A 21,056-nucleotide genomic window follows, 5' to 3' on the forward strand; every position below is an offset into this window, starting at 1 on the left:
AACCATTCGAGATGGTGGGGACCATGGAGCCCACAATCATTATGGTCACTACTGGTGCCAAAGATTCCTGCAAGGAGTTTCCAGCAGCAACACCCATGGAGGTGACCATATGCTCCATGGTTTCTGCAGCATGTCGATGCCATGCACCAGAACCCAACACAAGTTAATAGTAGATTTCTTCACACACACTGTCATATTTTAGAAACACCTTGTCAAGTATATCGATGCATTCAGCAATTGCTGGTGCACTGGAAGGGTCATTCTTTCAAAGACTGACCCCTAGTGTCCCCATACAAATTCACCTGCTATGAGCCTTGAAACCACAACCTTCTAACTCAGAAGCAAGAGTACACTCAAGCCAAGCTGACAATTCAGCTGATGCATATTCATGAAAAGCGTCATTGAACAAGATCAGTTGTAACCTAATTCTTATGCGTGACCGTTTGATAAAAATGGACTGTTAAAGCTGTCTCGACTGGTTTAACTCTAGGGGGAACTCAGGCAAGCAGGGGGCAGCCCCCATTATGTTCCCAGCATGTTGCTGGACAACTTTAGCAATTGGTGTCACTTTAATATTTGTTTCATTTATAAAAATCAATTTTAAATTAAAATCTAGTTATTTCCTCGGAGCTGCTGCTACTACACTGATGTAATTTCATCAAAATAGCAGAAAAATCCAGCAAAGTTAGTGGTGGAGTGGGAGCAACACTGATGACATTCCTGGCCATACGTCCCTTCAATGTTTCTGTCTGCTTAAGCCTACGAGAAGTGATATTGTAGATGGATAGAAAGGTACCAATAATAAAATGCAGAATTTGGATCATACTTCTCAAGATCATTCTGTTGAGATTTCTGGCTTCCTTTCGCACTCGTTAGGATACCAAATGGATTAGCAAGAAATAAAGGTTTTTTGAGATTGAGTTTCAAAAGCAAGTTCTTGTAACCCTGTAATAAATAATACATTAAATCTCAATACTTGATCTATTAAAGTGAATCTGCAAACTATTTCCAATTTTTACATTATAAAGCATCCATCTCAATTAGAATATAACATTTATTTCATTTTTACATTGTGACCCCAGAAGAAATGTGCTCTATTTCTTCCTGTTATTCCACTGCAAAATGACATTTAAAAAATTTGTTCACTCATATGAACAAATCTTTTCTATTTGTTACATCAGGGTTTAATATTCCACAAAAGGTTGCAAGAGATTTCTTTTGAAATCACTTAAACAAAGAATGATCCATCTCAGCCTCCTCCTGAGGTTCTCAGCCTCCTCCTGAGGTCCCCAGCATCACAGATGCCAGTCTTCAGCCAATTCGATTCACTCCACGTGATGTCAAGAAGCAGCTGAAGAAATTGGATATTGAAAAGGCTCTGGTCCCTGACAACATTCCGGCAATAATACTGAAGACTTGTGCTCCAGTACTAGCCGCACACTTAGCCAAGCTGTTCCAGTACAGCTACAACATAGGCATCTACCCAGCAATGTGGAAAATTGCCCAGGTATGTCCTGTACAGAAAAAGCAGGACAAATCCAACCAGACCAATTACCATCCCATAGTTTACTCTTGATCATCAGCAAAGTAATGGAACATGTCGTTGGCAGTGCTACTCAACAGTAACCTGCTCACTGATGCTCAGGTTAGGTTCCACCAGGGCACTCAGTTTCTGACCTCATTACAGCCTTGGTCCAAGCATAGACAAAAGAGCTGAACTCGAGATGAGGTGAGAGTGATTGCTCTTTTATCTATTTACTTGTTCATGGGATGCAAGGATCACTGGCTAGTTCAGCAATTATTGCCCATCCCTAACTGTCATTGAGAAGCTGGTGGTGAACTGTTGGAGTCCCTGTAGCACAGGTAAATCCAAAATGTTGTTAGAAAGGGAGTTCCAGGATCTTGACCCAGCGACAGTGAAGGAACGGCGATATAGTTCCTCTTTAAACCACACAGCATCCTGACTTGGAACAGTATCGCCACATCCCATGAAATAATAAAAGAGAATACCAAAGAAATCAGTAAGTCACCATGGTGATGAATTTCCTTGGTAATTCTACATAATTATAATGCAAAATTGGACTAAGTAAATTTTTGAGGCAGGAAAATAGGGCAGAATCTGTATTTATCAGTTTGCGGTTATGAAAATTTCCCCACCCTTGCCAGCCTTGAATTGTCTCTTGCTTTCTGACCCTACATGTGTTCAAATTACACTCCGACAGTTTGGTTCTGCATTTTACACTTGCAAAGTGCTCATAGCTGGTGTACACTACTGCCACTGAGCATCAGTGGTGGAGTGAGTGAACATTGAAGGTGATGGATGAAATGCCAATCAAGCAGGCTGCTTTGTCCTGGATGGCATTGGGCTTCTTGAGTGTTGTTGGAACTGCACTTATCCAGGCAAGTGAAGAGTATTCCATCAAACCCCTGACTTGTGCCTTGTAGGTAGTGGACAGGCTTTGGAGAGTAACTCACTGTAGGATTCCTAGTCTCTGACCTGCTCTTGTAGCCACAGTATTTATATGACTAGTTCAGTTCAGTTTCCTGTCAATGGTAACCCCCAGAATGCTGATAATGAGGGATTCAGCAATGATAAAGCCACTGAATGTCAAGGGGAGATGGTTGGATTCTCTTGTTGGAGATGAGCATTACTGGCATTTGTGTGACATGAATGTTACTTGCCACTTAACAGCCCAAGTCTGAATGCTGTCCAAGTCTTGTTACAAATGGACAAGAACAGCTTCAGTTTCTGAGGAGTCGCGAATGGTGCTGAACATAGTGCAATTATCCGCATACATCCCTTTATATGGAGGGAAGATCATTGGTGAAGCAGCTGGAGATGGTAGGGCCTAGGACACTACCCTGAGGAACTCCTGCAGCAATGCTCTGGGATGGATAAGATTGACCTCCAACAACCACAACTATCTTTCTTTGTGCTAGGTATGATTCCAACCATTGGAGAGTTTTCCCCTTGTATCCCATTGACCCCAGTTTGGCTAGGGCTCCTTGATGTCACACTTGGTCTAATGCTGCCTTGATGTAATGGGCAGTCACTCTCACTATGCCTCTGGAATTCAGCTCTTTTGTCCATGTTTGGGCTATAGCTGTAATGAGATCAGGAGCAGAGTGTCCCTGGCAGAACAGCTGGAGGAGCGTCTGAGTTTCATTAATAATTTCTACAGTTGGGAAACATTTTTTTTTGCCCTGAATATGTTGTTGTTTTTCCCATGTAGATTTGGGTCTCATTACTTCTGACATGATGCGCTAACCAGAATAATTTTAACCCTACCCATCACCTCACTGCCCCCTCACAGTGAGGGTTCCTCAGAAGAAGGTATGGTGTTCCTATGCCATTATCATGGGGAAGGAGCAACAGCAGCACAGGATAGAGCAAAAGAGCATTCAGTAGCATTTAATGAGAATGCACCTCACCATATTGTACCCACCTCCCCATTTAACATACACGAAGAATTTATTTTCAACCATGAAAACTCTCGTAAACAAACTCGTAAAAGCTAGAACAGTATAAATAAAAATATAAATACCTTCCTGTGTTCAGTATAATAGAGAGCGCGATTCATTTCCTACCTTTCTGAACACATCAAAAATGTCGAAATCTACTTCTCGTAATGTTTTGTCATCCTTGACTTCAGAATAAGTGTCATTAATGATAGCCAAGAACACATTCTGTAAAGAAGCATATCAATAGTGTAATCAATGGTGCACTAATTATATAAATAAGCAGGAGTGAGATTATTTGTATATAAATATAATCTTGTTCACACCATAAAGGACTTCTCTCTCAACATTACATAAACTGGCCTGCTTACACTGGCAATTGTAATTGTAAGGAGATCTGCACTTAAGTCTCAAATTTAGAGACTTCACTGGCATCATAAACTTGATACTGGCAAGCAAGAATCAGAAGATTAGAGCTCCAGCTAGTACAGAAGTGCAGAAAATGTTTAAAAGGGCAGAAAGCTGAGGCTGCACTACAACCATGTGTAAACCTCGTTTAAATTATACATTCAGGTATGTGAAGTCTAACGCTGAACTTCAACTGAGCATGCAGTTTGCTCATGAAAGTAACAGATGTCTTGTGAATTGTCTATTGAAGTAAGTTTGCTGTTATATATATTTTGAAATCTATTTTTTCCCAGTCAGCATTGCTCTGCTTGTACATTGAAGATACTGCCTACTCTATTTGACCTTTACATTGTTGCTTTTTGCAAAAAAGACCCTATATTTGACTAAGACATAGATTTCTGTGTAATTCCTGTTGTAGCACATGTTTCAGCTAACAGCTGGAAGACTGGAAATCCCTTTTGCTGTTCCCAGAGCGTTATATGAATTAGATGAACAGAGTCAATTAATGGGAGGCAGCATCTTCAAACCAAATGTCACCTCAGAGGCTATGTTCACTGCCATCATTATCCAAAGACAATGTTTACAGAGCGTGCAACTCCGACCTTGTTATGCCATGGAAGTCCTGGCTTCTTTTGGCTCCTCTGCTGCACCACAGTAGTAGTAACCAAGCTGGACTACATGCTGTCGTCTACTATGTATAACTTCAAGGATTGTCACGGCTCTTCCCTACTCAGATGGTTACTACAACGTTAAGCTTTTATGCAGAAAGGTCTTTCCAGACCTAACCAGTCTGTTGTTCAATTCAAGCAAGTGTCAGACGCCATGTTCACCAGGAGAAACAGCTTTATATCAATGTCCATAACCTCGGGAGCAACCTGGTGCTTTCATTTTGCAACATTATTTATTGATAGTCCTCAGAAAATGAATAGATGGCTATCAGGAGTCCTTTACAACTATGGTTCTTGTACTCAATTACAAACCTCCACACACTGATACAGTGAAGCATATATCATCATCCAGCCTTCAGCTAAGTGTACTATAAAGATGTTGAAGCAAAAATTCTTTTTGTAAAATTTTGCAGCACTGAAGGAGGTCATTTAGCCCAGTGTGGTTGTGCCAACACTTTTAAACAGCTATCCAAATAATTCCATACCCCTGCTTTTCCCCATAACCCTGCATACTTTTCCATTCAAGCAGATATCCGATTCCATTTGGAATCCGCTTCCAACAGCCTTTCAGCTAGTGCCTTCCAGATCATAACTCACTGTGTAAAAAAGATGCGGTGCAGGCCCAAAGGAAGGAAATACATGGAAATATATAGCAGTTACAACACAGAAACAGACCATAGTATTATAGAGTGCAGGGGTCCATTTGACCCATTTTTTCTGTGTCAGCACTTTGGTAGAGCTGGCCAATTAATCCCATTCTCTGCTCTTTACCTGTAGTTCCGATTTTATTTCCCATGTTATATTTATCCAATTCTCTTTTGAATGTTACTATTGAATCTGCTTCCGTCATCATTTGAAGCAGTGCATCGCTGATCACAACTCGCTGTGTAAAAAAAAACGTTTCCTTATGTTGCATCTGGTTATTTTGCCAATTAATTTGGTTAATTCTGCAACTGAGAACAGTTTCTCCTGATTTACTCTATGGAAAATACATGTGATTTCAAACACCTATATCAAATCTCCTCTTAACCTCTCTGTCTAAGAGGAACAACCCCAGCTTCTCCAGTCACTCCATATAACTGAAATCCCTCATCCCTGGTGTCATTTAGTAAATTAGTTTGGACTCCATGCCAAGATCTTGACATCCTTCCTCAATTATGGTATATAAAATTGAGCACAATATTATAGCTGAGGCCTAACCAATGGGCAGAATTATCCCAGATTTGCACTAAGTTCAGTAGCGTGCATGGAAAATGACGTCTTACCCGCTGGCTGCAATGGCAGATTTTCACGCCGTAGCGCCCCTTTCCCACCTCAGAAATTATACAGTCACAGGAAACATGTCGTCTTGCTGGCAGGCAGTCCCTGTTACCTCACTGTTTCCTCACTCTGGGCGCCATATCTAAACTGCAGATGTGCACACACTTCTCAATGCTTGCACTGCTCCAGTGAAGACATGGCCCCAAAAGCCAAGAAGAGTGCAGCCCCCCGCTTCAGTGGTGCATCCCCAGAATGCCTTTTGGACACCGTGGAGGCCCATCGCAATGTCCTCTATCCCCGTTCTGGGTGTAGGAGGCCCCTCAGTTTCCCCACCCTGGCTTGAGAGGCGGCGGCAGCAGAGGTGATCAGTGCCAACACTGCACACAAGAGGTTGGCCATCCAGTGCAGAAAAAGGACGAATGATCTCATCTGTGTCGCCGGGGTAAGTCAACCATCTCATCACTCTCAACTCACCCACTCACAAGCCCATCACACATTCACTGGCAGCTCACTCACTGCCAGCTCAAAATACATCACCACCACTCACTCTCTCACACACATCCTCACATCTCCATTTGGCCTCACCTCCTCTGGAGATCACCTCCTCATCCTGTCCATGGTTCTGCTCAGCAATCGCACACACCTATCATCCTTCTTATTTGGCCTGGCATGCGCCTTGCTCACACTCTCTCCATTTGTCTTTATGCAGGACAAGATCGCGCACAATCAGTGAGAGAGGTCCCATACCGGGGGTGTGGAGTGCTGGGCATCTAGGTCTTCACTCCGTTCGAGAGTCGCTTGTTGGAGCTGGCTAGAGAGGTCATGCACCATTCCTGCGGCAACGGTGAGGATCCTGCACCACATCATCCCTCTGTCAACGTTACTCTGAGTCCACTGTTCTGTGTGTAACGCGGCTGCCAAACACTAATAATCTGCACTTTCTGCCCTACGCACATCTGACACGTCGCCCTCAGGCAACCTTGGCCCCAACTCCAGCACCGAGAGCACCTCGGATGAGGATCTAGAGGGCAGCAACATTGAAGACCCATCATGGCGCTCACCCAGACCCTCCACCAGCACCACGACGCACCTTGGTGGGACCTAGATGTGGAGCAGCCTTGGGATTACAATCTAATGAGTACAGCACACAATCTGTTCCACAACAGGCGGGGGCAGCGACATCTGAGGTCGCCAGCACTCAGAGGATTGCCGGAGGCAAGGGATTTGCTGAGTCCGAGTCAGATGAAGAGCCTCTGGACTCGGCCCTCAATCAGTTGCTGGAGCTGCAAAGACAATCATGGGAACGTCAGGAAGGGATGTCGGGTGCACTCCTCACTTTGCAAGGGATGATGGAGGAGTCCGTCCACCTTCAGTCTGAGGTGATAGCGCCGACAGGCTGACACACAGAGGTCAACACTGACAGCACCTTGGTCCAGGACATCATTCCTGCACTGCTGCGTGGACCGAACTCCATCGTTGACGCCATTGTAGGCCCCCCAACAGTGTCAACTCCAGCTTCCCCTTCTCTTCAAGGAGTCAGCCAGGTGCAGTCGGGCACGCATAGTGGGGAGCAGCTCAACACACAGGGCCATCCACCCTCTGGGAATATCCAGCGAATCCAAATCCCCTCTTCCTGTAACTCCATCATCTCCAGCTCCACAGGCTGAGGAGAGTGCATCTGGCCCACAGCAGGACACCCAAAGCAGGCCGGGACTCTCCAATCTCGGCCCTCTAGAGGACACCTACCAAGGTCATCACAGACAGGACGTAGCAGACAGCAGGCTGCCTCTACCTCTACTGTGGATGTCGGGGGAGCACCAAGACACAGAGGTAGGGTTAGGAAGGTGAAGAAGATGTAGCTGCACCAGGTGGGCACAGGTGTTAATCACTTGTACATAATGTTCACTATTGTAAATAAATTCCCAAGAACATCTCCTTGTCAATGGCTCCTTATTATGATGAACAGCGTTTGTGTCACTCAGATGTGAAACCTTGGTTCCTGCACAAGATAAAGGCAGATGTCTCAGTCCAGGGCCTCTTCTGTGTGCAGTGTGTAACCTTCAGACCAAAGTGATTGTTCGGCTTCACACTCCCTGGACACGTTACTAATGCCTGCACCTCGACGGTGCTTGTCATTGCTGCCAGAATGTCGTGGGCAGGTGTCACAGAGTTCCATCATTCTCTCTGTGTGCTCTCAGCACCTTTGAGGAGGGGCTGGCCCCCATCTCTTCAGCATCTGTGACCAGTGGTCCTGAAGGGGACAGGTTCTGAAGGCTGACAAAGGATCAGGTGCACATGACGTTTCACAGCTGTGTCTCCATGACATGAGCCTGAGCACTGAGGGTATATGCGCTATCATCAGCCACACAGGAGTCAAACGTTCACAGATGCAAGGTGAGGATGTCAGGACTGTCCTCACTGCACCTTATCATCATTCTCCATGAATCTTGTGGCTATTAGGGCGTCACAAGTATGTCTGCCTCATCTGGCCAGTGCGATGGCCTCATCGCTGGCATCCTTGCCTTCGAAGACCTCATCACCCTCATCCCTTTCAACGTCCTTCTCATCGGAGGAGATGTGCAACTCTTCCATCTCCTCTTCAGCCAAGTCCTCCCCCTGTTACAGCGTCAAGTTGTGTAGCACACAGTAAGCTATGATGATACGTGACACCCTCTGGGAACTGTATTGCAGTGCTCCACCAGACCTGTCGAGGCACCGGAACCTCATTTTCAAAATGCTCATCATTTGTTCCACCATAGTCCAGGCTGTGGCATGAACCTCATTATACTGTCACTCTGCTGCAGTCTGAGGCCACCGCAAAGGCGTCATCGGCCACGACCTCGATGGGTAGCCCTTGTCCTCCTGGAGCCAATCCTGCAGCCCCTGTGGACCCTGGAAGATGTCAGGAATCTGAGACCTTCTGAGGATGTAGGAGTCGTGGATGCTCCCTGGGAATCGCGCACAGACCTGTAGGATGTGTTTGTAGTGGTCACAGACCAACTGAACATTCAGCGAGTAGAAGCCCTTGCGGTTGACGTAGTTGACTGCTTGTTGTGATGGAGATCTAAGCACCACTTGAGTGCAGTTGATGGCACCCTGCATCTGTGGAAAACCAGAGATCACCGCGAATCCCGGCTTGTCTGATCCTAGTTGAAATGGACAAAGGCCTGTGCCTTCACGAAGATGGCGTCTATGATCTACTGGATGCACTTGTTTGTGGAGGCTTGCGAGATCCCCAATAGGTCACCTGTGGAGCCCTGGAAGGAGCCACTGGCATAAAAACTGAGCGCCGCAGTCACTTTCACAGCCCCTGGCAGTGGATGCCCTCCATGTCCCCATGGCGCCAAATAGTGCAGCAGATGGCACATGTGACCAACCAGTTCCCTAGGCATACGCGGTGTTCAACGACACTGGTTCTCAGTCATCTGCAGGAATGACAAGCGTTGTCTATAGACTCTGGGTCTAGCGAGGTGCCTACGAGTGGTGGCTCACTGTGGATCTTCAGCTGTGTGCCTTCATCTTGAGGGTGGTGCTCCTCCCATTGGCAAGCCAGGTGCCTCTGTCACACTCTTCTCCTTCTTCTCTGCTCCCTGTAAGCCATAAGGCATACCGCTAAATCACCAGGCTCCATGATCCTAATGTTCTCCTCCTGCAGGATCAAAGACAGAGACACGAGGGTTAGCATATATCTCCTAAGAACCTTTCCTGGTTACGACTCTGGCTCCGGCTGCATCTCATGGCCCCTTCACGTATGCCAGAGAGTGCTGGCCACCACCTAGATGGCCAGTGTGTAGTGCGCTTCATGGCTATCCAAAACCACACCCACTTCTGCCCCACTCCATTTGATGGATACTGGTCCAAACCTGAATAAAGACATTGCAAGGGGCTCTGAGATCCTCCACCAGTCACTGCGCCATGGCCACCTTTCGCAAGGGGATTCGACAACTTGCCCAAGTCGTCCAATTGTTCTGTAGCCCCCTAAAATGCACATTAATTTGCAGTCTGTGCTGAGGGGTGAAAGTTCTGGAGCATTTGGTGGCATTGCTTGAGTGGGCAGAAATGTTTCAGAGGCCCCACTCCAAGCATGTCAATGGAGCTGCTATTGAACAGTCTCAACTGTAGGAGAATGCTCACTTTTAACAAGCTTTTCTAAGTGCGTGGCTGCTTCCCTCACCCTCCCTCTCACCCCTCCTCACCACCCCCCCCACCCCAGCCCAGCATGTGCTTGTGTACTTCCATCAGTCTGTGCTGTTTTGGCCACCCCCTGACCCCAACCTCACTGGAGCCCTTGCCCCAGCACTACACCGAAAGCCAGCCAGGAAAAAGCGACATACCTGTGGCCCCCTCCCACCCCCGGCATCTCTTCTTTGACATCCTATGGGCGATCCTCGTGAGCGCTGTACAAGGTTGCGTGCACTTACCTTCCAGTCCCCCTTGAAGTTCAGCTCACCAGGTACACACCTTTTAAAAGCAGTCATGAACCACACTGTTCTGAAGTCACGCTGACGTGGGCGATAAATTTGACGTGGGGGTTCATCCCGGTGTGAGGGCACAATGATGAGATGCAAATGCATTAAAATTAAATTCCCGATGTTCGACGGTGGGAAACGCGGCCCGACATTGACAGGAGGAACGAAGGATCACAAACTGGTTTCACGATAGTGTAAAACAGATTTTTGGCCTTCTTGCCATATTGTCCGCTCACGTCGCCAAACAAGTCTGCTGCCGACGGGAGTGGAAAATTCCAGTCAATGTGTTATAAAGGCATAAGCTCCTTGCTATTGTACTCCAATCCTCTATGAATAAAGTCGAAGATCCCATATGTACTTTAATAGTCTTCTCAACTTCTCCTGCCACTTTCAAAGGCTTGTGTATGCACAGCCCCAGGACTCTCTGTTCCTGCACCCCCTTTAAAATTGTACCACTGAGTTCATATTGCCTCTCCTCAAACTTCCTATCCAAATGTATCACTTCATACTGCTTTGCTTTAATGTTATCTGCCATGCACCTGCCCACTTCATCAGTCTACGTGTACTTTCCTGAAGTCTGTTATTATTCTCCTCATTGCTTTCTATATTTTCGAGTATTGCACCATCTACAAACATGGAAATAATGTCCTGTAAATCCAAATCCAAGTCCAGTCATTAATCATATCAAAAAGAGCAGTGGTCCTAATACTCACCCGGGGGTATAACCCAACCAGTCCATGTTGGTGTTTACCCTCCATGTGGGCAAATACTTCTATCCACATTTACACAGCTTGTTCCCATATTCATTAATTCCCCTTTCCTTCATTTATCTATCCAGTGTAATCTTGAATGTTGACAGAGTTTCTGCCTCAACCAGTAATTGTGGAAGTGAATTCCTCTCTGTACAAAGACATTTTTCCTTCTCTTTTCTTACATTTAATCTTGTACCAGTGTTTTGGACCACTCAATTGCTAGAAACTTTCTGCTTCTATCTACCCTGACCTATCCTTTTATTATTTAAACATTTTCAATCATATCACCCTGTAACTGCATTGACCCATCAAAGAATAAACAATTTTTCAATTCTCTCTGCATATTTGGGCCGAATTTTACGTGCCCCCGATGGGCGTTTCCCACGGGAGGGGGTGGGGGCATGTAAAATAGAGCGGGTGCCCACCCCACCACCTCCCCACCCATTCCTCAGCTCACCCCCATAATACAGCGAGGGTGGTGGGTGGGCGTCAAAATCGGCAGCCTGGCCGCCATATTTAAATTAATAATCAAGGGCCAATTAAGTTTGTTGACAAACCAATTGACCCTGATAATATGCTGTCCACACCATAAAACGTTTGGTATGGGCAGCAGGATAGGAGCGGCAACCCAATTCTTTCACTGAAATGTTTAAAGGGCGGGAAGGAAGGGGGACGGAGGATCACTCTTCAGGGGCTGCCCTTTGCCGATCATGGGGCAGCCCCTCCCTAAGGTCGAACCCCACCTTTCTACCTACCCGATCCCGCCCTCAAACCCTCCCCTGCCCCTTTCCCTAATCTATCCAAACCCTCCTGGCCCAAGACCCTGGACTTACCTGCTCCAGGGATTCATGGGCTTTGGTGGTCTTCTTCTGCAGTCCTGTCGGCGTCTACTGACAACTTCCTGGCGCTGCCAGGACTGATGGAGCTGCCGCCCAATCAGATTGGCCAGCAGTTCCAGAGGGCAGGGCTTCATCCCAAATGAGGGGCAGAAGTCCCACTCAGCCCTTGTTATTCAGCATGTAAGTCACTTTCAGTAATTAATTATGCAGCACAGCAGATAGTACACATGTACAGAACCCACAACTAGATTTCAGTTATTTTTATATATAAATATATATATATATATATTTGAAGCTGTTAGAAACTGACAATGCTGAAAATTATTTTGTTGCTCATGAATATGAAGCCACTGCAGCAATTAACTGTATTCAATGTAAAACCAATAGAGAACTGTTAACCCACGTTAAAAGTGCTTTAGATCAACACCACTAACAATTGTCACTAACATTATATCACTCACCAACAGTACAAAGAATAAGGAGAATACAAATGTAATGAAGTAAATGGGTCCAAGAATTTGATTTGCCTCTTCAATTTCATGGAAATCAAAATCTCCGAGAATAATCCTAAACTGTGTGAAACTGAAAAGAAAGGTTTATAGAATTAATTTTTTAAAAACTGCACCTGCTGAACATAATACAAGTTGATTGGATGGTAAAATGTTTAAAATAAACACTATTAAACTGGGCATTGGCTGTAGTACAGGGAAAAATTCAGACTCCAAACCATAAACCTATGAATGCAGAAACTCTCTAGTATATTGTTCTTGATACTATTTCAAATAGGATGCCAACAGTGAGGAACCTGCTCAACCCTCTGTTAGTTACGGCAATGAGGTGGAAGCACCAAATTCACATGCTGCCCACCTCCAACAGAGCCACTGCAGCAAGCGGGGAGATGGTGGCATAGTGATAATGTCATGAGACTAGTAATCCCAGAGGGTCCATGCTAATGCTCTGTGGACATACATTCCAATCCCACCATGACAGCTGGTGGTATTTAAATTCAATGAATAAATCTATAAAGCTAGTCTCTGTAATGGGCCTGAAGTTTTCCCGCGTCGCGTGGGCTCAGCGGGAGCAGGTGGGAGCAGTCGCAGAGCCGACCGTCGCCCGCGATCAGCTCCACACCACCATTTTACACAGGCGGACCAATTAAGGCCCGCTCAGTGTAATACGTGAGCAGTAGCACTACCTGTGCGGGCGGGGGGAGGAAGGAGGGTCAGGTCCTGTCCTCTTTTGACCATGTGCACGAAAGAGCGCAGCAATCTCCCTGAGGCACAGAGCTGCCTCAGAGAGATTGAAGCACTTTTGAAAAAATAAATAAATGCAATAAAAATTTAACGAAACAAGTCCCCTCATGTGACTGTGTCACATGAGATGGGACATGTTTTTATTTTTCAAAGAAGTTTTTATTCAATTTGGAAAAGCTTTAGGAAAGCTCATTCCGCTCATGGATGAGGTTTCCTAACAAATGTAAAGGCCGCTTGGCCTTTTTGCCTGCCCGCCAAACATTAGTTTGGACAGGCAGCGTAAATTTGAAATTAATTAGTTCCTTAATGGCCTTAATAGGCCTTTTAATTATCGGCGCGAGACAGCGCGATGACGTCAGGACACATGCCAGATGTGTCATCGCGCGTCATTTTACATTCCGGCATGTTGGGCCCGCCCCCGCACACCGAATGTAAAATGCTGGCCATGGTGACTGTGATAACTGTCATTGGTTGTTGTAAAAACCCGTCTGGTTCACTAATGTCCAATAGGGAAGGAAATCTGCCATCCTTACCTGGTCTGGCCTACATGTGACTCCAGACTGACAGCAATATGGTTGACTCTTAACTGCCCTCTGAAATGGCCCAGCAAGCTGCTCAGCTCAAGGGCAATTAAGGATAGGCAACAAATGCTGGCTTTGCCAGCGATACCCCCAGCCCATGAAAGAATCAAAAAGATCCCAGGACAAATGAATATTTAATCCCAAATTCTCAAAGCTTGTCAGGATTTCGTAATGCTATGAGCATTTGGTACATAATAGACTTCAGGCCTCTGCATACCATAATACAGGGAGCTGGTGTCTGATTTGTATTAATGTTTTGGACAACTGCTGTCAGACTACCTGCTGACAGTGATCGAATAGGGTAACTTTCTCCATCCAAATTCTCTTTTGGATAATGAGAATTATTGTGAACTTGAATTACTGCAGATAGCTGTTTGTTCTGATGGAATGGTTCAGTCATCCATTCATCTCAGCTGAGGTTACTAGCTGGTAATTTAATAAAATGCATGAGATGAAAAGAACATTGTGAATCTGAAATGAAAATAGAAAATACTGGGAATACAGAGCAAGCCCATCAGCATGTGAAAGAAAAAAGTTGCTGAATGAGGGAGGACCCTTTGCTGGAACTGCACTGCGAACTCACTGTGTATTTCTACACTATCTGCTTTTCATTTTCTCTTTATAATGAAATCAATAGTTAGACCAGTGCGAAACAAACTCCTTAACTGCTTTATATCTCTACTAATTAATAGATAAGCTATTTAAACTGTATGCATTTCTCTGAGTACTCAATCATAAGAATGTAGGAACAGCTTGATTCTGTAACTATTCTACTCAATATTCAGATTATGCAATTCTAATACATACATGCAGTTGCCAAAAGTGTGATAATGTTCCACCCGGGTACCAAAGATAAGGTAGCCTAACTGAGCATATCCAAAAAATACTATAAAAAACATTACGGCAAATCCAACAATGCCTTTGGCACAACGAGAGAGTGTTGTAGATAGTCGAGTCATTGTCATATTGAAACTAATGTATTTGAAAATCTGAAAGAAAAGAAACAAAATTTATTTAGAATTCTAAATCAGACATGTTCAAGATGGATTTTGTCGTTTATCTTCTGAGAAATGGATCTGCAAAAACATATCCCTGAAGTACTCTTTATTACCATTATGTAATACTAAAGGGTTTTTGAATAAACAGATTTCAATTATCTTTAACATTTAATTACCTTTAATGGATGTAAATAGTTCATTACTAGTTAAGATTTGCTTTGTGGTATTCGATTTATATTAATAGGGAATTGTTCTATTGCCATGTAACCTGATTTTGATAATAAGTAGGAATTTGTAGTAGTGAATTCCAAGTTTATCAGTGTGAAAATCCTACAAGGCAATTTTCTGCCCTGCCATCTGATTGATAGCCTTGTCAACTTTGGCAAGGTGGTAACACTCTCGCGTCTGAATCAGAAAGTCAGAGGTTCAGCATTCCTCTCCAGGCACTTAAGCACATAATCACGGTGCAGTACTGAGGGGAATGCTCTATGATCAGAAATGCTCAGCGGGATCTTCCAGTCCCGCCTGCTGGCGGAATTTACGAGTGCCACTGAAGTCAATGGACTTTTGGCTGGCTTGCTGCATTTTCCAGTCCCGCCCCGCCTTAGCGGGGCCAGAAAATTCCGGCTGCTGCCTTTCAGATGAAACGCTAAACCAAGGTCCAGTCTGCACTCTCACATGGATGCAAAAAATGTTATGGCACTATTTGAAGAACAGCAGGGGAGTTATCCTGGTATCAAGGCCAATATCTATCCCTCAAATAACACTACAATTCAAACTATATGGTCATTACTCATTGATGTATACCAAACCTTACTTGGGTAATGTGAACATTTCCCTTTATCATAAGCAAATACACTTCAAAAGTACTTCATTGCTGTACTTTGGGATATCCTGAGGTCATGAAAAGTTCTTTCTTTTTCTAACAATAATAATGTACAGCATTATTAAAGTAAAGCCAACCATTCATTCGTAAACAGGTTACTTGAACTCTAATTGAAATAAAGCATTTCCAAGCATTGTCTGAATTTCCACAGAGAGTACATGAGCAGTGGTCTTAGATTAACAGGCCTGGTGAGCAGTTAAATATAATAGCTATGCTCTAGATTTTAGATAACCTATAAACATTGTCGAGGAAAATCAATTATCAACTGTGAAAACCTTTTTTGGACAGAAACATACAGCAAAAATACCTTTATCCATGCGATGAAAACAGCAAATGCAATTATGACATTGTATCGGTTCTGCCAGTAAGCTAAGAAATAGAGGTTTTGGTACGCGTCTGAATTTTCCAGAAGTTTCTCAAGTAATAAGCTTACTTTTATTGTACGATAGACGTTGTAAAAGATGGCTAGTAAAGAAAACTGAGGGTGACAAAATGTAATCAAAATTAAAACCAGTTTCACACTCATTATTTTTAAGAATATAAAACTAACTTGGCTGAAGGGCAAAGCTTTCCAGTATTTTAAAAATCTTTTGAGGCATTTTGAGAAGCAACTTGCCACTAGATTTCTGCCTAGAGCATTTCTTAGGTGGGAGTGCATTACTACTCATTTTCAACAATAAGAAAATTATTAATACAATACTTCTGACATCTTTTTTCTTTTACATTACGGTCATCCTTTAGGGAGACGGTCAAAGTATTCTGGACCAGTAGACAGAAAGTAAGTACAGTCAATTGGATAAGGGATTGATGGATGAACTAACGAAGATAGTAATGAATGAAACATGATAGATAAAAGAAACTATTTCTTCTATGGGGCAATTCAGAATAAGAGGGCATATCTTAAAATTAGAGCCAGGTCATTTAGGAGTGAAGTCAGGGAGCTCAATTTTACACAAAGTGTAAAGGAATGAACTGCAATCTGGTTAAAACAAAAAAAATGCTAGGTGATGCATTTCAGAAGCTCTGGGGCAGAAGCTGGAGCTGACATGATGGAGATAGCTAAATTGAGAAAGAGAGATGGGAGTCTTTACAAGAAGAGAGAGTGGGAAGAAAGTTATTCCAGATGGTATTGGGAATCTGTACAGCTTTGGTCTCCTTACCAAGAGAAATATATACTTGTCTTGGAGGAAGTACAAAGGAGATGCACTAGACTGATTCCTGGGGTGAGTGGATTGTTCTATGAGGAGAGGTGAGGAGACTGAGACTATATTCCCTGGAATTCAGAAGAATGAGAGGTGATCTCATTGAAATATATACAATTCTTAAAGGGTTTGATAGGGTACATGTTGGAAGGATGTTTCCCCCATCTGGTGTCTCTAAACCTAGAGTTCAAAGTCTCAGAATAAGGAGTCAGTCATTTGGGACTGAGGTGAGGGGACATTTCTTCATTCAGAGTGTAGTATATCTTTGGAATTCTCTACCCTAGAGAGCTGTGGATGCTCAGTCATTGAGCATGTTTAAGACAGAGGTCAATAGATTGGTGAACACTAAGAAAATTAGGGATATGGGATGAGTGCAGAAAGGTGGAATTGAGGTCAATCCTTTATCATATTGAAAGGTGGAGCAGACTTGAAGGGCTGAATGGCTTACTCTTGTAATAACCCCGCCATTGTATCTCATCGTGTTCTTGGAAAGTCACTGGGCAGAACTTTCAGGTCGGCAGGTGGCCGCAATTGGCGTGTCCAGGAGCGGCTAGGGAATGGACAGCCGACCGCGATTGGCCCCTGACCTTGATTTCACGCTGGCTGGCCAATTAATGGTCAGCGTGAAAGGCTCAGCACTGCCGGGGCGGGAGCGGGAGGAGGGTGAGCGCTGAAGTCAGCGCAGGTGCCGGGGAGCTCTGAAGGAAAGCTCCCTGAAGGCAGAGAGCTGCCTCAGGGAACTGACAAATTTAAAACAGAATTTAAAATCCGGAAAAATTGTCCACGCATCAGACTGAGATACCTTAACATATGGGTGATGAACATTTTTTCAAAACATTTTAATCTTTTTTCTAATTAATCACAGAAACCTCATCCCACCGTTGGATGAGGTTTCCTCAGAAATGCAAAGGCCGCATGGCCAATTCGCCCGCCCTTCAACTGTAAGGTTGCATGGGCAGTGAAAAATTGCCATCAATTGCTACTTTAATGGCTTTAATTGTCGACGGGTGCACTGCTACTCTCACGTGTGCCCGCCGACTGAAATATTGCGTGAGTGCGCAATGACATCAGGACACTTGCCCGCGTCATCGTGTGCTATTTCATGCTTGAGTGTGTTGGGTGCGCGCCTGCACATCGAGCGGAAAATTCTGCCCAATGTGTTTGACAGCCAATTGATTACTTCTAAATGTAGCTACTGCTGTTATGTAAATACATATGGCAAATGATGGGGCGCTTTTATTTGCGTGTCCATCAAGTCGATGCGATGTATCTAGTATGTGGGTGAAGAGAGTTAGCATGCTTCCCGCTTTTGTGTGCTAGTTCACTTCTCATTTTCAGCCTACACTGCTGGCTAGCAGCAATACGAAAAAGAAAGTCAAATGTGTAAGTCTCTCCCTTTCAGTACACAGCCTCTCCGTATGCAGGATCTCAACTATGCCTCCTCCTGGTGATAAATGAAACTGGATCCCTCACAGCCCCTAGAGCTTCTGAGGAATTTGGAGAAGCTTTGGTCCACAGTATGCAGTGTGCAGGCTCACCAGCATCTGGACATGCTCTGGCACGCTAGAACTAAACTCCCAGCTATACACGAATAGTTCCACTCTCTTGTGGTTACCTCAGGAGAGTTGCAGGCTATGGGATAAACCCTGACAAAAAAATCTGGAGTGGAACCCAAAGGCAGGTTTAAGTCTAAATATGTAATCCTTCTGGCAACTCTTAAAACCAAGCTGATGCCAAACGCAGTGCTTTGAATTGCTTTGGACCCAACCAGGGCGGTCAAGAGAGCTACCCTGACATTTGGGCAGCCCAGGTCTCCACAAATTTTGCCCACTGCAGAGCATTAACACAACATGGGAGGCAGCAGTTAGGAATGAAGCCCAACTCAACTGGTGTAGAGAACTGGTCCTATAGGCTGTCTCTGATGTTGGGAGGGAACATTGTGTCCCACTGGTCAGCCACCGCCCACTTCAAGTTGAGCAGCGTCTGATTAGTAAGGTGCTGACCCACCACGGTCCATCTGTTCGGGGTGCTTGTAGCTTAGTGTCTCTACTCAACTAGTGGACCGAATCCACTAACACAGAGCTGACCACCATAGCACAAACCATCGTCTCACGAGATGGAAGGCTGCCTAAGGTCCCAGAAACACCACATGAATGGATCACAAGATAATCTGTTTTAGGTGATTTTGGTTAATGGGGGAGTATAGGCCAGGATATTGGGAGAGTATAGGCCAGGATATTGGGAGAATACCCTATTATTCACTATTCTTTTGAAAAGTACTATGGGATATTTTACATAATAAAACCAGAAAATACTCAGCAGGTCGGCTGATCAGCTTTTTTATTTGTTTTTATTCCACCATTTCCTGTTTTTATTTCAGATTTCCAGCATCTGAAGTATTTTGTTTTTGTATTAGGAGATCTTTCACCTGTGCTAGTAGATAGGCCTCGAGTCTCACTTGAAAGATGGCATCTCTGATGTCTGCCCACTTCCAGGATGCTTTAGAATTTATTTGCCAGCTGACTTTGGTGTTTGTTTTTTGTTGAAGTGTAGGATGTGTGATTGATGTCACTTGATTTTTGCATGTGGCCACAGTGTGGAACAAGGTAGCTAAGGCAGCCTTGAGATAGGAAGCAGGACAATGGCCCTCAGGATAATTACTTGATAGTAAACAAGTTAGCATCCGGCCTTTTGAGGGAAATATCCAAATTCTGGGGCCTCTTGTTCACAATGACACTTGTAAGGCCATTAGGAATCAGCAATGACAGTATTCTTGAGAACTGGCCTAGAAAGATCTTGACCTTCCCTTAATGATTTGTAGAGAGAGCAGGATTGAAAGGTCAAGAAAGGTTACCTATCTACCTGGGGAAATATGACAATATTATTTATCTACTACTCGAAGACATTGTGTGTGTCTGGGCTTGATCCAACACAATAAACAAATTGTTTTCTAAGATCATAAGAAATAGGAGCAGTAGGCCATTCAGCCCCTCAAGCCAGCCCCGCCATTCAATAAGATCATGGCTGATCTGCCCCAGGCCTCAACTCCTCTTTCGTGCCAGCTTCTCATAGCCCTCAACTCCCCGATATTTCAAAAATCTATCTACCTCCTCCTTAAATACTCTCAGTGGTCTAGCCTCCGCAACTCTCTGGGGTAGAGAATTCAAGATATTCACTACCCTCCGAGAGAAGAAATTCCTTCGCATCTCAGTTTTAAATGAGTGTCTCCTTATTCTGTAACTATGTCCCCTAGTTCGAGATTCCCCCACTAGTGGAAACATCTTCTCAAAATCTACCCTGTTAAGCCCCCTCAGAATCTTGTACGTTTCAATAAGATCACCCCCATTCTTCTAAACTCTAATGAATAAAGGCCTAACCTGTTTAACCGTTCTTGATAAGTCAACTGCTTCATCCCAGGAATCAGCCCAGTGCATCTCTTTTGAACTGCCTCCAATGCCAGTATATCCTTTCTTAAATACAGGGACCAAAAGTGTACACAGTACTCCAGGTGCGACCTCACCAACACCCTTTACAAGACTTCCCTATTTTTAAACTCCAACCCCCGAGCAATACAGGCCAAAATTCCATTTGACTTCTTAATTACTTGCTGCACCTGCAAGTTAACTTTTTGTATTTCATGCACAAGAACACCCAGATCCCTCTGTGCTGCACTTTTTTGGAGTCTCTCTCTATTTAAATAATAGTCTGCCTTTTGATTTTTTCTACCAAAGCGCATGTCCTCACACTTTCCCACATTAAACTCCACCTGTCAAGTTTTTGCCCACTCACTCAACCTATCTATATCTCCTAGCAGGTTCCTTATGTCCTCATTGCAACATGCCTTCCCACCTATTTTTGTATCGTCAGCAAATTTGGATACATTACACTCTGCCCCCTCTTTCAAGTCATTAACATAGATATGAAATAATTCAGGCCCTAGGACTGATCCTTGTGGCACTCCATTGGTTACGTCTTTCCAACCTGAAAAAGACCCATTAATCCAGACTCTGTCTTGTGTGTGTTAACCAATCCTCAAACCATGCTAATACATTACCCCCAATACCGTGAGCTCCTATCTTATGCAATAGCCTTTTGGGGAGAATTTTCCGGTCGGCGAGTGGGTGCGGGGCCCAACGTGTAAAATGACGCGCGGTGACGTCGGGCGGGCATCCCAACGTCATCCCGCGCCATTTAGATTTTCAGTTCAGCGGGCGCACAGCTGAATTGGCAGCGCGCCCGCCCAACTGTCAAAAGCCTATTAAGGCCTGTCAAAAATTAATT

General features: G+C 44.4%; 1 protein-coding gene across 1 annotated transcript in view; it reads right to left on the reverse strand.

Annotated features, from left to right (window-relative positions):
* Positions 1 to 269: 269 nt before the first annotated feature.
* Positions 270 to 21,056, reverse strand: part of LOC144686104 (polycystin-2-like protein 1) — a 58,650-nt gene continuing 37,863 nt past the window's right edge. The window contains exons 7-11 of the mRNA XM_078551252.1: positions 15,881 to 16,051; positions 14,497 to 14,678; positions 12,317 to 12,437; positions 3,589 to 3,687; positions 270 to 945 (exon numbers count right to left, since the gene is read on the reverse strand). Of these exons, the coding sequence (XP_078407378.1) occupies positions 760 to 945; positions 3,589 to 3,687; positions 12,317 to 12,437; positions 14,497 to 14,678; positions 15,881 to 16,051 (759 nt within the window). The 3' untranslated portion in view covers positions 270 to 759. The remainder of the gene's footprint in view (positions 946 to 3,588; positions 3,688 to 12,316; positions 12,438 to 14,496; positions 14,679 to 15,880; positions 16,052 to 21,056) is intronic.

This window comes from Cetorhinus maximus, chromosome 10 (genome assembly GCF_964194155.1).
Source record: "Cetorhinus maximus chromosome 10, sCetMax3.hap1.1, whole genome shotgun sequence".
Lineage (NCBI taxonomy): Eukaryota > Metazoa > Chordata > Chondrichthyes > Lamniformes > Cetorhinidae > Cetorhinus > Cetorhinus maximus.